The sequence below is a fragment of the Gallus gallus genome, chromosome 5, assembly GCF_016699485.2.
Source record: "Gallus gallus isolate bGalGal1 chromosome 5, bGalGal1.mat.broiler.GRCg7b, whole genome shotgun sequence".
NCBI classification, from domain to species: Eukaryota; Metazoa; Chordata; class Aves; order Galliformes; family Phasianidae; genus Gallus; species Gallus gallus.
Window position 1 is genome coordinate 7,873,709 of NC_052536.1, and position 14,870 is coordinate 7,888,578.

Sequence of the window (14,870 nt, forward strand, 5' to 3'; positions counted from 1 at the left end):
ATGCAGCTGTGCTTTCTATCGTGATAAAGGAATTTAAGAAGAGGTTTCACAACCGCTGAAAAACCCAATTCATATTTGTGACTTCATTTTCAGCAAACATACGTAAATTACCCTCAAATTTTCAAATGGAATGAGCAGAGGTGCAATCAGGTGCCACAGAAGCGTGGATGAAGCAAAGGTGTGTCACTGAATTACTCCTTTTGGAAAAGTTTGCACACATTAGCATTCATCTACGCTTGCTGAACATTTACAGAAACCAAAAGGTGTGAACACAGCGAGGCAATGAGTGGTGGGTTTCAGCAGTGGTGACAGGGGCCATGGGTCACCTCCCCTGGTGCATGTTCTGATGAGCACAACATGCAGGTTCTTGTTGGGCACTGGCAAGAATACACAGCAAATGGTGTTGACTATGTTGAAAAAGAGCTTTTTGTTGCTGCGAACTTGCTCTATCAAACTGAGTTACACTGCGCTCATAACTATCTGTTGTGATTTCCATGAAAGCATACAGAAAGCATTACTTTTGGAGCAGCCTATGTATACGTGGCCCAAGACAATGCCCCTTTACTCAATGCAGCCCACACAAGCCAGAAGGTTGGACACCCATGATATATATTAATATGAATCTCCTTTGAACTGCAACCATCAGAAAGTTCACTGCGATAGAATGGCAATACAAGAGGTGTAACGACAAAGGGACTAACACAATAGAAAGGTATTATAAGGGAAGGAAAATAAGACTGCTCACCCATCCCTGAAGAACTAGGCTCAGAGGGGAAACTCCATAAAGGAGGGATCTCCAGAAAGAGATCCTTCCTCAGTGGCAGTCAGCCCTTAAATGGGGTCTAGGAGAGGTGCAGCCAGGCTCCACCCCTTCCCATCACACAGCTGAATTGCCTTCACCTGTGCTCCCAGGGCTGACCGGGTCCCTTCCCCAGGTGCTCAATCAGTGGTTCAGGCCATCACTCAACAGTTTATCAGCTGAAGGCAATGTAGGGATAAATTATTGACTTTCCTGATTCTCAAAACTTGTATGAAAATTCTTTCTTAGCATCTGTTTTGCTATCAAAAAATGTAGCAAAAAGAATTACCTATACAAACTAATTTTCTACCTGTGGACAAATATCAAATTAATTTTTTTCTGACCCTCTAGCATTGCACTTTATATTCCTCTAGAGGAGAGGAAATGAAGGAATTTGGAAGGAGCAACGATGTTATTTGCATCTTTATTCTCCACAGCACACTGGGTCAAGATCAACAAAACACAAACTGACATCATCTTTACTAACGTGCCTTATCTGCCTCACCAAATGACCTACAAAAACAGCCAACATTAGACCACTGCATTCTCAGCAGGATGACAAATAAGACAACATCTTTTATACAGAGAAGTTCTGTCATCCTACTTTTAAAGCTGTAATAATCCAAAGTTAGTAATTCTATCTAGTAAGTCATCCTTACACACACCAGCGTGCAAATTCAGATTTGACAGACCTTTAAACTTGAAAAATAAAAAACAATTTACAATTCTTCAACAATTCTTCTTGCTCACTCATTGCATCTGCTCTCAATTAAAAGCTATAGACATTTTGATGAAGTGACTTAAAGGTGAATGGAATTCCCGAAGTGTGACTTGGAAACACCTGATTTTTAGTATGAAATTCACCAGTTTATTACCCTCTGCTGAAGACTTCAGTCTTCCATTTTCAACTCTGGTCGGCCTGTATGAATGGATGGCCCTTCCCTTAGCTTGAATTCCTTCTTTCCAGAGACAGGCCCATGGCATCTGTCACAGGGGCACATGCAACCTTCCCATACGCTATTCAAGTTGGCGCATGCAGTGGAGGTAGAAGGGAAGGACAGGCTACAGACATCACTTGAATCCAACAGACATATCTACAGGATATTTATTTTAGAGGAATGCTCTTACGATGGGTTCTCAGCTCTTCATTCCTCACAAGTAAAGGACTGCTGGAAGATTTTCCACAGATTATTTCACTCCAAATGAACTCTGAATGGCAAAAAGATCACTTGCAATGTTTCACTTAACATAGCAAATACAAATTGAGTTTCCAAACCGTACTGTTTCCATGATGCTCAGGGATTTTGCTCAGAAGTAACCAATAGCCTCTGACTGCACTGACAAATCACACAAATGTGCCAACCTTTCAAAGGCAGTATTCTGTACTTCTCAATTAAAATATCCGCTGTACCACTATGAATATACTTAATAAAAATGATCAGTTCAATTCTGCATTTTCAAAGAAGCTCTTTTCAATGTGGAAATGAATGCTTTAAACTTAAGAGAATAAATATCGTGCTACACATGAGAGCTTAAGCTTAGCCCTTATTAGAATGACCCTGGAATTCACCAAACATATCTGTTGTGCCTCATAAAGCAGACTAGCATGTTAACCATACAGTTCGTGCATGCTGAGCTAACATATGTAGTCAGAGGTAGATACAGAAATATTCTACTACCATTTCTGCAGAAGGAAAAGAACAGAAAAAACCCAGGACAAAGTCCTTGACCAAGCTAGATGTTGCTGCATGGCTATACTGCAATTCAGTGTGCCCAACGACCATAGCTTAGGGAAATAAACTGCAGATGCTCCACTGCATAAGCATCTAAATAGGCAAACATAGGCAGCTATTTCACAATCCCAGAATGTTTTTCCAAATGGCTTTATTTTACCACAGAAGTCTTCTCAAGTTCATCCTTTAGTCATATACTTGAGACACCTAAATTATGCTATATATTTTAAAAAACCTGCAGTTTCACATTAACCTCCTAAAATGCCAAAACTCTGACATTTTCATCCCAAGTCGCTCCATGTTCAACAAACTTCCACTTGTTTCAAGGAGATTAAGTTCCCAAATCGACACTTAGAAAACTTCTGGCCATGTTTAAACCGGATTTGGAAAAGCATTTTTGTAATTGCAAACAACAGGTCAAATATTGGTGGATATTCCAGAGAGTTATTCTACTTCAGCATTTTCCTCACGTGATTTTGTGGAAAAAAAAAGTCAGATTAGTGATCTCTATGAACGCCTGTCAATGAGAACAGATAGACTGCAAGATGCACGACAAAGCACGCTGTTCTGCTGAAGTAATTCAAGCTGTAATTCTGTATACACTAACAAAGGAAGCATTGTTACCAGTGGCAGTCACAAGACAAACAATGGCTTGGACCCTATGGATCCCTATTTGCCAAAACAATATTGAAATGCAGAACTGCAGCGGTGTTAACGCTGTGTTTAGATGCAGCTTACCATTTCTCATCTCTGAACCACTACATTGATTAGATATCTATAGCACACATTTTACTAACCTTGTGAGGATAAACCAATAGGAAAAAAATGCACATTTTCAAGGAACAGAAGACAACCCCAACATTTTGACTCCTTTTCTGGAGTTTCATAAAATGATTTTCAGAGATTGGAAGTACAAGCTGGAGCCAACCTCAAACTTAACCTAGACTCTATCTACAATGTTTCCAAGCTTCATTATTTCAAACGGATCATAACAGCACGAAGCACTAAGCAAAAATCACAAGTTTCAAGTGCTTAAATAACAGATGTGCAAAGTTTAGCTGCCAAGTGAAGTCAATGGCCTGCTGAGACTTAATTTGATCGCTAGTAAAGAAATTGTTAAACATCCACACTCAATAAATAATTGTCACAAATCACCGCAGTACAGAGGGAAGACAAAGAGACAAGTAGCAAGAGGCAGTGGAAGACATCGTGCTCACATTCCCTAAATGACTTGGATGATTAAGCCTAAAACAGCAATTCTCAAACTTCATGTCGCATCAGCACCTTACAGCCCTATGAAATGCACACAGGTGAGTACTGCCTATGACATCACAACCTGTGGAACTTCAGGGTATGAATTCCAAGTCTGTGTAACTGCTTGGGTGCAAATTTCCAGCAATTACAAATACAGAGTTAAATTTTGTAGCTTAATGCACACATAAAAAAGTAGTCTGCACCCACAGATTTTATACTTCACTATCATTGTGTAGAAATATTCAGACATTACAATTCAACTACATCTTTTTCAGTCACAAGTTGCTACTAGATCACATCCTTCAGCAGCCACAACCATACTCCAGGAACATCTTCACATACTCCAAAAGGTCTAATCCATTAAGCTAGATACATACCGACAGCACTACATTTTGCACAGAACATGACAAAGACCAAAGGCCTTCGAAACACACAGCAGGAAAGGAGAGAACAATCACAGAGCTGAACTGCCATTTCCACTCTAACAACTTAACCTTGTGCATTTCGCATTACGGATCTCAGCGTTCTAACGACCCACAGCTCACTTCTCCCCTCAGCTGCAGTAGTTGTGCTCCATGCTTTTGACAGCCCAGCAAAGACCTTCTTCAGAGGGCAGCTTCTCTGCTACAGCCAGGAGAGCAGAAACATACCCCAGAAAGTGAAAAATGGGGCACTAAAACCTTCGGAATGAAGCATTGAACAGAAGTCCTCCATCCCTTTCAAGACTGATGCAATTACCAGCCTACTAAAGAAAAAAACTGACTCATGTTTGCTGAATTTTAGAGGAAAGGCACAAATACTTTTCAGAAATCGAAGTGTAAGGGTTTAATTATGACAGAGCATCATGACCTGTTACAAAAGATACTTCTGCAGCCTAGTTGTAGTTAATGAGGAAAACAAAGCACCTAGAATTCATTACTAATGGCCAAAGTAAAACTTTTTAAAAAATATTTTAAAGCTCAATTCTGGTAAATGTGACATTATTTTTCTAAACACCAATAAGAGAAGTTCACAACAAATCAGTTGGAGCTGTTAACTACATGTATCTTGTGTTATAGTTTCCTCTGCAGCAAAAAAAACCAACCTGATACATTCACACTTTAATAGGAACAGCAAGTAGACTGGAAAGTAAGGGGAAAATATTTTAACTTTAAATAATATATATATACGCTTTTATTTTTGTTTAACCTCACTGTTTATCAACTTTTAACACCCACTTGTTGTGCTGGATCAAAAAAGATTTCAAACAACTTATCCACCTCCCACAATTAAAGAGACTTTGAGGTATCATGCAAGGAGATTCACTAAGAATTTACAAAGTATTTTAGACAACTGTCAGAGTCAAAATACCAGACTCAAATGTACAGCCTGGCCCAATCATGTCCCCCTTGATGAAGTTCTACATTCAGTTTGAACCCTGTGAACCTATGTTCACAGTGTTACCTATTTCACATCACACACAAATTGCTCCCCTGTTTCAACTCCAACATTTGCAGCACCACATGCTTGGTTATACCATTTCCCTCTACTTCAATCTATGGCATTTAGCTGTGTTTTCACGTCAGAGTATTTGATACACCCTAACTGAAATAAATTTATGCCTAAATGAGGTACCTAAAATCACTACCATTTAAAAATAATTGTGATACTCTTACACTATAATACAAACATATCTGCCTATTTTGGAAAATCACCAGGACTGCTGGATTTACAATGCAATGAAAGCACTCCACACATGCAAGGTAGCCTGAAAACTTCAAATGCAGCAACGCTTCACTTGTTCAAGCAGTTACAGCTTGAATAGTTGCAGTGGCTGCTAGAAGCAGCAGCCGTGCTCCCGCTTGCTTATTTCCAACCCCCAAACCCCTTTCTTAAGCTTGTAGAGCTTGTCATGCTGCTCCATGTTGAGCTGCCTCATGCCGCTAATCCTTCTTAAAATTAACTGCTCCTTGTTTTGTGTTTGTTTGTTTTTCCTCTGCACAACTCAGTGTTACCTTACAGGATGAAAGGAGCAACTCCCACTTCTACTTTGTATGACCTAGATGATCAAAAAATACCACTACTCCAGTGATCACGTTGCTTTTTTCTTCACCCAGTTTCCAGCTTGCTATAGAGAGAGGATAACTGCTGGATATCATGGAAGAAGGCTGGAGCCGTAACTGAGGCTAATGACCCCAACCAGATGATCCCCCAGAACGCCTTCCTCTAGTGGACGACCTGATGAAGACAGAAGAGGGAGGACATGAAACTCTGCAGCAGAGCCACTGGATTCCCAGCTGCGCTGGAGAAGAGGTGCACATTTCACTCTCTTTACTGCTGCATGCAAGCCTCAGGTCAACTATACGGTTTGGAAATACAGAAATCTTTCTGTGGTAACAAAATTTTAAAGAAGTGTTTGCTACCTCAACAAAACAGAGTAGCACGCTGGCTGTTAAAAATCACTCAAAATAAATGTTATTCAAAATAGTCAAGTCATAAATTCCTCCACACACTTCAAAGTCTAATGCTTCCAACTTACTAAGCATGCCTGAAAAAACACTATGCCCCAGAAAGAAAGTGTGTGCTACAAGGCTAGCATTCACCTTTGAGAGACTGCTTCTACTTCTGGGGATTACTGGGTCAATAGCATTGTAAATAGCATTTAGAATAGTAGAAACAACAGCAAGAAAAAGATGGTATGAGGTCAAAGAAGTATATTTATCCTGAGTGTCTGAAGGACTGCAAAGTATATGGGGGGCGTGTCTGAGGACAGCTGAATCAAGAGATAAAGGCCTCTATTTTCTCAGAGACTCAACTCTTAATTCTCTATTTTAGAAGACTGTATATGCATTTTAAGAACATCTTGAAGAACCAGCTGTCTTACTCTTCCTCTGGTCCTTTAGTCCTTTAAATATGGTAAATTAAAGGTGATTTAGAGATTAATTACTTTCCTTCAAAATTCAACACAGCAACTGTCAGAAACAAGAAGTACCAACGTTTCTCTAAGCATCCTATAGGAGATATGAAAAAACTGAAAAGAACAGAAAATCCATGGATAATACAGAATACATCCTCAGAAATAACAGACAAAATTTAGCATTTAATCCACTTAAGCATTGGACATTTTAAGTATTTCACTTCTATTCTAAAGGTTTTCATCTCAACCAATCATATTCTTTCTATGACTCTGAATCATTTAATTTCTAGGGACTTTTGTACCCAGACTTAACTAAAATTAAAGGTAAATGAGGTTTGCCATCCTGAGACCATCTAAGGAATCTGAAGATGTGAAAGTCCATGGGATCTTGTGAGATGTATCAGCAGGTCCTGAGGGAACTGGTAAGTAAAGTTGCTAAGACGCTATCCATCGTATTCCAGAAGTCACAGTACTCCGGTGAAGTTCCCAGTGAATGGAAAAGGGGAAACATAAACCCCACTTGGAAAAAGAGAAGACTTGGTGAGCTACAGTCCAGTCAGACTCACCTCTATGCTCAGCAAGATCACGGAGCAGATCCTCCTGGAAACTACGCTAAGGTGTACAGAGGCAACCGGGGACAGCCAAAACGTATTCACTATGCGCAACCCATGCCTGACAACTCTGCGGCCTTTACCGTGGGGTTATAATGTTGGTGGATAAGGGAAGAACACCTGAAATCATCAACCTGAACTTCTGCAAGCATTTGATGTTGTTCTAAATGGTATCCTGGATGGACCACTCAGTGGATAAGGAATTGGCTAGATATCTCAACTCAGAGACTTACAGTCTATGGCTCACTGTCCAAGCAGAGAACAGTGACGAGTGGGTAAATACCGGGACCAGCTCTGTCTAACTTTTTCACCAGCAACAAGGACAGGGTGATCGAGTGCACCCTCCGCAAGAGCACCAATAACACAAAACTGCATTGTGTGGTTTACACTCTGGAGGAAGGGGATGCTATCCAGAGGGATCTGGACAGGCTTGAGAGGTGGGCCCACATGAACCCCATCAAGTTCAGTAAGGCCAAGTGCTAAGCCCTGCACCTGCGTCAGGGCAATCCCAAGCACTCGTACAGGCTGGGCAGAAAATGGATTGAGAGCAGCCCTCAGGAAAAAAACCTGGAAGTGCTGGTTAAGTAAGAGTTCAACAGAAGCCAACAACATCCTATTGCACCCCAGAAAGACAAGCGTACCCAGGGCTGCATCAAGAGAAATATGACCAGTAGGGCAAGGGAGGCAACCGCCCTACTCTACTCCTCATTAGGCCCCATCTGCCATTCTGCATTCAGATCTCAAGCCCGCAGCACAAGGAAGACACAGAACTGTTGCCGCAGGTCCAAAGGAGGGCCAGAAGGATAATCAGAGGGCTGAAGCACCTCTCATACCCAGACAGGCTGCTAAAAGCTGGGGGTTGTTCAACTTGCAGAAGGGAAAGCACTGAGCAGATGCCAGAAGGCAGCTAAGGGGGCACGCAAGAAAAGATGGGACTCTTCTATTAGCAAGTGTAGTAATGGGACAAGAGGTAATAGTTTTAAGCTAAAAGAGGGCAGATTTAGTCAGAAGTAAGGAAGAAACCTTTGCTGTGAGAGAGGCGAGGCACTGGAACACATTATTTAGAGAAGCTAAGAATGATTCACTCCTGGAAGTGTGATTCAAGGCTAGGTAGGATGGGGTCCTGGGCAGCCTGATCTAGTAGGTGACAACTCTGTCTAAGACGAAGGGGTTGGAACTGGGAGGTCTTTAAGGTCCCCTTCCAACCCAAACCATTCTATGATTCTGTATTTGCAATCCAGAAACTTCTATACATTACAGTACAAACTTTTTATTTTGATCTGAATTAGCCTCATCTTTACACTGCTTTCTTTTTATCTGCATCTTCCTTTTATCTTGCACCCTGGCTTTATCATCACGCTCATTTTTCTTCTGAAAAATGCAGGAACGCCATGAGATACTTAGCACACTTAAATGATGTGGTTATAGGATGACAGATGTAAAGTCACAGAAGCAGAGGATATGCTTTCCTGCTTGCTCACCATTCCAATCAGTACAGACCTACTATGAACTCTACTGAAACACATTCTTACAGTAAAAATAATTAAAAGGACTTCCATGGATTTAAGAGTGTAAATTCATATAGAAAATTGTCTGAGGGAGGAAAAACAGACTTTTAAAACAATTTTGAAGTGTATATTTTATTGAAAAAACATTGGCAGATATACTTAAAATGTAAGTTTCTGTACATTTGACATTATAAGGCATGACTCTAGAGTTAATTTTTAACTGTCTACCTGCTGCTGGAGATAGAAGTTAGAATAACGGATCAGCAGAGATTCCTCATGTAGTTCTCTACCTCTATTGCACAGAATGAAGGACAAGCCAAGAATATAAGCACCCAGGAAGCCTGACTATAATTCTATCTGCTGTCATTACTGCAAAGGATTCCAGATAGAACATGGGACACTGAAGCAGAAGCCTCCACAGAAGGTATGCAATGACAACACATGTACAACAAAGGACGTTGTTTTTCTCATATTTTTTTCATTTACTAATTGATAAAAATATTTATTTTACAAACAAGAGACTAGGTCTTACTAGCAACTGTTACACCTCCATTAACTTTAATGTCATTCATTACTGATCAACACTAACTATGCAAATGAATAAACGTCTTCAATTCCTTTAGCTCCTGCAGTACTGCACCAGACTTCTTCAAAAGTGCAAAGCTCAAAATCAGTCACTTCTCAGATGTTAACTACAGAGAACACACAGTATAGTATATCAAGTACATTTCACATACACGCCTTACAAAACTACAGCATCCACTAAAACAGAATTTATGCTTCAATCTTCAGATTATCTCAAAGGTGCTCTCATCGTATCTTATCAAGAGGTGAGATTTCACATTCAGGTTCTGCTCCAAGAAAATATTCCTTTTGCCATGCAATGACTTCTTCAGCCATAGACGATTTCCTTTTTAAAGGGTATGGACTGTGGACCTACAGAACAATTTATCTCAGATGAAGCATTCTGCTTAACAATGCTGAATGCTGAACTGTTTTACAGAACCAATCATCTAAGAAATCCATCTGTTGCCATAAAAGGAGCCATACAGCCACGTAAGGAGTACAGTCACAATCCTCAGAGACTGAGTTCAATCAAATAATTTTTACCAATTCTACCCCTTAGTTTTTTTAGAACACGGACAACATGTTCTTTTTGAAGTTATTTCAAGAACCAGTGCTAAGACCTTTCGTTTGACATAAGCGGATTACATGCCAAATATTGCAAAACAAGAACAAAGAATTGCCAACACGCTTTCTCAGTGCATGAAACTGTGAATGAGTTGGATACCATTTTATCTGGGTTTACAGGAAAAAAAACTGAAGAGTTGGGAGTTTTCAGTTATCATTTTATTAGTTATAATGTAACAGCATAGTTTTGAGAATATTGTTTTGATCAATACAAGAAAAATATAGTAAAATGCTAAAGAAGCAGCTCACAGGAAGGCACACGACATTCATTTTCAAAGGAATGAAGTGTAAAATATCAGCTTCAAGCGTTTGCAAAAGAAATCAAAGATATTCACAAACTGAAAGAAAAAAAATCAACTATGCAACTCAATTATGCCATTCTCTAGAGCTACCTTCACACAAGTTTCAGACATAAACCTCAAATCTTTATGAATACAACAAGAGTGAAGCTGTGACTGGATATCTGAATACCTACATATATTTTATATCTTTCTATTACTGCATTCGTTTTAACATACCAGGAAAAAAGGTTTAAAATAAGACTTTTTTATTCCAGTATTTAATTCCAACAGGACTAAATCCTGTATGTCAAAGGAAACAAAGTCAAAGAGTACATCTACCTTGGTACTTATCTGCTAATTTCCATTTTATGTTCATATCAATACATTCTGTCAGCAAAAGGAACATAGGAACTACTTATTATATTTTAAAGCTCTGATGCCACTGCACTGATCTAAATGGACAAGTACTTAGGTTTTTAAAACAGGAAAAAACAAAATTAGTGGAGTCACTTAAGAATGATAACTATAAGCATTTCAAACTAATGTTTGTTGTATGCTGAAGTTCTGAACTCATGATAGCTAGAATTTAATACAGACATATTTAGAGTACGCCCTGCATCCACGTGATTACTTCACAGCATAGAAAGAGTCCACTACTATTTTGAGAAACAGCATGGAACTGCTCAAAAAACTAAGGCCCATACTTGCAGTGCTGTACTCAATTCATTTAGTAACTTTAATCAGAGATCCACAACATAGTAGAGAACACTATTTGTCATGTTTATAAATGCATTACAGCAACAAAAAAAACCAAAACAGGGCTATGTTAATTGTCAGATTACTCCATTTAATAATAACTTTAGCTAATGGCATCTACAGACTGATGTGCCAGTACCAAGTAACAACCTCTTAGGCAAAAACTTAGCAGATTATCTCAATAGATAATTATCTTCATAATCTTTCTTGTACTACATGTTACACAATAGCAAAGGGAACTAACCTGTAACTCTAGAAAGCCCAGTGGCTGAACAAAGCAGGGAAAGATCTTGCACATTACTCTCCTGCTCTGTTCATGTAGCTGCAGTACTGTCTGAGCATCATTCAGAAAGCACCTGTTTGCAAGCACCAAACGACTTGGTGGACTTCTGTTCAGATTTTGTTTGACTTCCCAACTTGCTCAGCCAATGAATGCGTGATTGTGAAAGATGAACTACCTCATGCTTTACAACAAGAAATAAAACACATGAGAAAGAAAGCAGAAAACTGTTAAGTTACACTACCTATAACTATTTGTTATGTTTAACAACACACTAGAATCAAAGAACAAAGGCTACATCAGCAATGGAAAAAACACCCTTTTGCCAAACAAACGCCAATATCTTACTCTGATTTCCTGTTCTTCTAATGAAGAAGTTTGTGTGATACCTATCAAGAAGCATCTTTGACTTGTTCAATGCAGGAGATTAAAATGGTTTAATTAGTGAAGGGATGAAAAGACTCATTAGTTAGCTGAGAGAACACACACTACCTTCTTTGATTAAATGGCAGCAACTACAAAGCCCATGTACTTATTCTGACAGGTGTACTTTGAATAGCTCAGGTTGGAACTTGCTGAGAAAGTCTCTGCACAACATTTAGTTAATTAGTGGCACAGACATTTCAGGAAGCTCATGGCAGAACCTACTTTTCACATTCTGACCAATTATGAGTCTGAGCAATGCTCTGTATGTGGCTACAGCTTGATTTTCAGTAAGAGTTTCTGTAAAATGTACTTATCAGTAAAGAAATGCTTACTTTTTTCATCAGCTGTGTTGGTTATAATATTGTATTATTTCCTATTTGAGGTTTATTTGTCAATGAAAGTTTCAGGTCTACTTTCTTCTCAAGCACTGGAAGCCACAGAAGTGTTTTTCCCTCCTAATAGCACCACTTATTTCCAAGGTGATCCTACCAATAATCCCTCTCTGGATAACATTTCATTGACCAGGGCAAAAAATTGACACCAAATAACAAAACAATTCTTCAAGACTGTCTAGCATTTACTAAAGTGAGCAATGTCCTATGTGTGACCCAATGACTTCTGTTTTACTTGGTATAAAAGAACACTAAATTGAATCTTCTCAGAAGAGTCAGTTCTCTCTTCTCAGAAGAAAGGGAATTAAGAATTGCAAGGAAAGGTGGACCAGTTCACACAGAATGAGAATACTCATTCCCCCATTATTAAGGAATTGTTGGTCACATGAGTAATAAAACAGCTGGGAAAGTATCAAGCAGTGAGTAAGAAAGTAAGAATTAGCTTACTAAATACTTGTATAACCTGGGCAAAAATCTCAGTCTAAATACTGGACTATTAACTGCTTTAGCACACATCCTCCAAATAAAAAAAACCTGCAATACATGCACTTCAAAAAAACAGCAATCCACTCTTCTGGAAGCACAAAGTATACAAAATACAAACTGAAGACTTATAAACAACCTAATACATATCTCACTGTTCTGACAGCAAAGACTTAACATTGATGCGTCCTAGTGCTGTATCTACTGTGACCTCAAATAAGCCTGTCTACAAGAACCAAAACCCTTTTCCTGTCATTTGATTAGTCATTCCCCAGACTGGCCTAAAGCAAATGTTAGATTATTTTTTTTACTCCTTAAAACTGGAACGCAAAGGCAAAAATACGGCTGCATACTCATCTTCAGCAGACGCTGGTTCATATCCCAGTTCAACCTTTGAAACCAGTCAAGACAGACAGCTACGTAAGTGATAATTACTCAGGTCTTTAGGAGGGGAAAAAAAATGAACAAATCGTAATCCTTTATCCATCCCCAAAGGGCAGAACTGAAGCTCCAGAAGACCTGCTTTGTCTTCAGCCACTGCTAGAGACTTAACAAGAATATTTAAAAGCTGGATGAGAATTGAGACCTGGAAAGTTCTGTTTACCTGTAACTCAGTGTTCTCAGCAGTGAAACTATCAGTGAACCTCAGGACTTAATAGGAATGCTGCAGCACAATACTTGTTAAACTTCTATCACTGAAATGACTATAAAAATATCCTGAAAAACACTGGACAAGTTGAAGATACAATTTCTATGACGTATAATCAGATGGGCTTAACACTCAAGCTTTCTCTTCAGTTTGACTTTTGTCTCCCCACAGAAAGTTTCATCAGCTTCTACACATTCCAACATCTTGAAGAACTGATACTGTTCCATTTCATTTACTTACAAAAGGCACAGGGCTACAATAAAGCACTTGAGAAAACTCGCTGAGAAAAAAGCAGCTCACAGCAATGCTACCTATGTAAAAAGTTCATTGATTTCATACCATATGCTTAAGATAACCATATCTATAATCACACATGCTTTAAGTATTTATCTTCCTTTATCCATACTTTTGCTCTATACAAATAGAAGTGCATGCAAAACCCCAGTCCAATGAGTTGGTTAAAAATACACAGCTGAATCATACGTACGTTCTGAATACAACTTTAAAGCTAACAGCGATACTATTAATACATATAGGAATTTAGCTGAGGCTGTTTCTTTATATTAATCAACTTGATTCTTCCAGTTCACATAAGCACAACAAGGTTTCTCCTTCATTTCTATACCAAAAGGAAGGAAGTTACCTTCATCCCTCCTTATCTGTACAATTCTACACCCACAATTTGCTTCTAAAATTCAGTATTTAATTTAAACAGATGTGCTCATGGATACCACTTCAGTTTCCTGAATCCTACAAACCTGAAGTCCCTGCCTCAGAAGCCTTCCCAGGCCAGTGCCGTTTGATGAAAAACAACAGGAAGAGTTTGCATAACTAAGCAAAAGTAAAACAGAAAAAACTGAATGTGGAAGGGTACCTACTCAGGAAATGAAGTTTCTGCCACCACTGCTCTAAGTGCCCCCCAACACGGCTCACAGCACTGCAGGCTCCTTTCCCTGAGCAGTATCTCTCACGCTTGACACGTGTCATTTGCCTATCGCTGCAGGACAGAGGCTTCGCCTTCCTCCTCACACAGCCTCTTATCTTCAGCCTATGGCTGAAAACAAGCCTTCTCCCTTCCCCCCCGCGCTAAAGAAGAGACGAGCAACCTACTGTAGCCGCATTTACCGATCTACTGCTGAGTTGAGCCACGTTTTCCGCGCTGCCCGCCGCCGGCAAAGCGCGGCTGCCCACACAGCTCCGTACCTGAGCGGACCACACGGCGCCAGCCGGGCGGAGACACTCCTCGGCTGCCATTTCGCAGCCTCCCGGGGGCCGCCCCGCACGCCAGGGCCCGGCTCTTCCCACCCCCTCCACCGGCTGCCGGCCCTCACCGCACTACCCCGCCGGCCCAAGCGGGGACAGCCCCGCACCAGCCTCCCACCCCGCGAGCGGCCCCAACCGAGCGCGGTCGCCGCCGTCCCGCCCGGCCCCGGAGGCGGCCGCCACGCAGCCCGGCCTCCCCCGCGTGCCATGACACAGACAGGTGCAATTCCCCGGCCGTCCCCGCGGCCTGGCACAGCCCCGGCCTCGGTACGTCGGCCTCTCCCCCGTCCCTCTCCACGCCCTCCTCCCCCAGCCCGTCAGCCTCAGCGCTCGGAGCCCCGCGGGCGA

The 14,870-nt window shown here is 40.5% G+C and overlaps 1 protein-coding gene across 5 annotated transcripts in view; it reads right to left on the minus strand.

Annotated features, from left to right (window-relative positions):
* Positions 1-14,870, minus strand: part of USP47 (ubiquitin specific peptidase 47) — a 52,681-nt gene that overhangs the window by 37,550 nt on the left and 261 nt on the right. For 2 of the 5 annotated variants that reach the window (XM_040700816.2, XM_040700815.2), the window contains exon 1: positions 3,750-14,309. The exons of the other annotated variants lie outside the window; for them this stretch is intronic. In XM_040700816.2, the coding sequence (XP_040556750.1) occupies positions 3,750-3,803 (54 nt within the window). In that variant the 5' untranslated portion in view covers positions 3,804-14,309. Of the gene's footprint in view, positions 1-3,749; positions 14,310-14,870 lie in introns of those variants that run through there. 5 annotated transcript variants of the gene reach the window in all.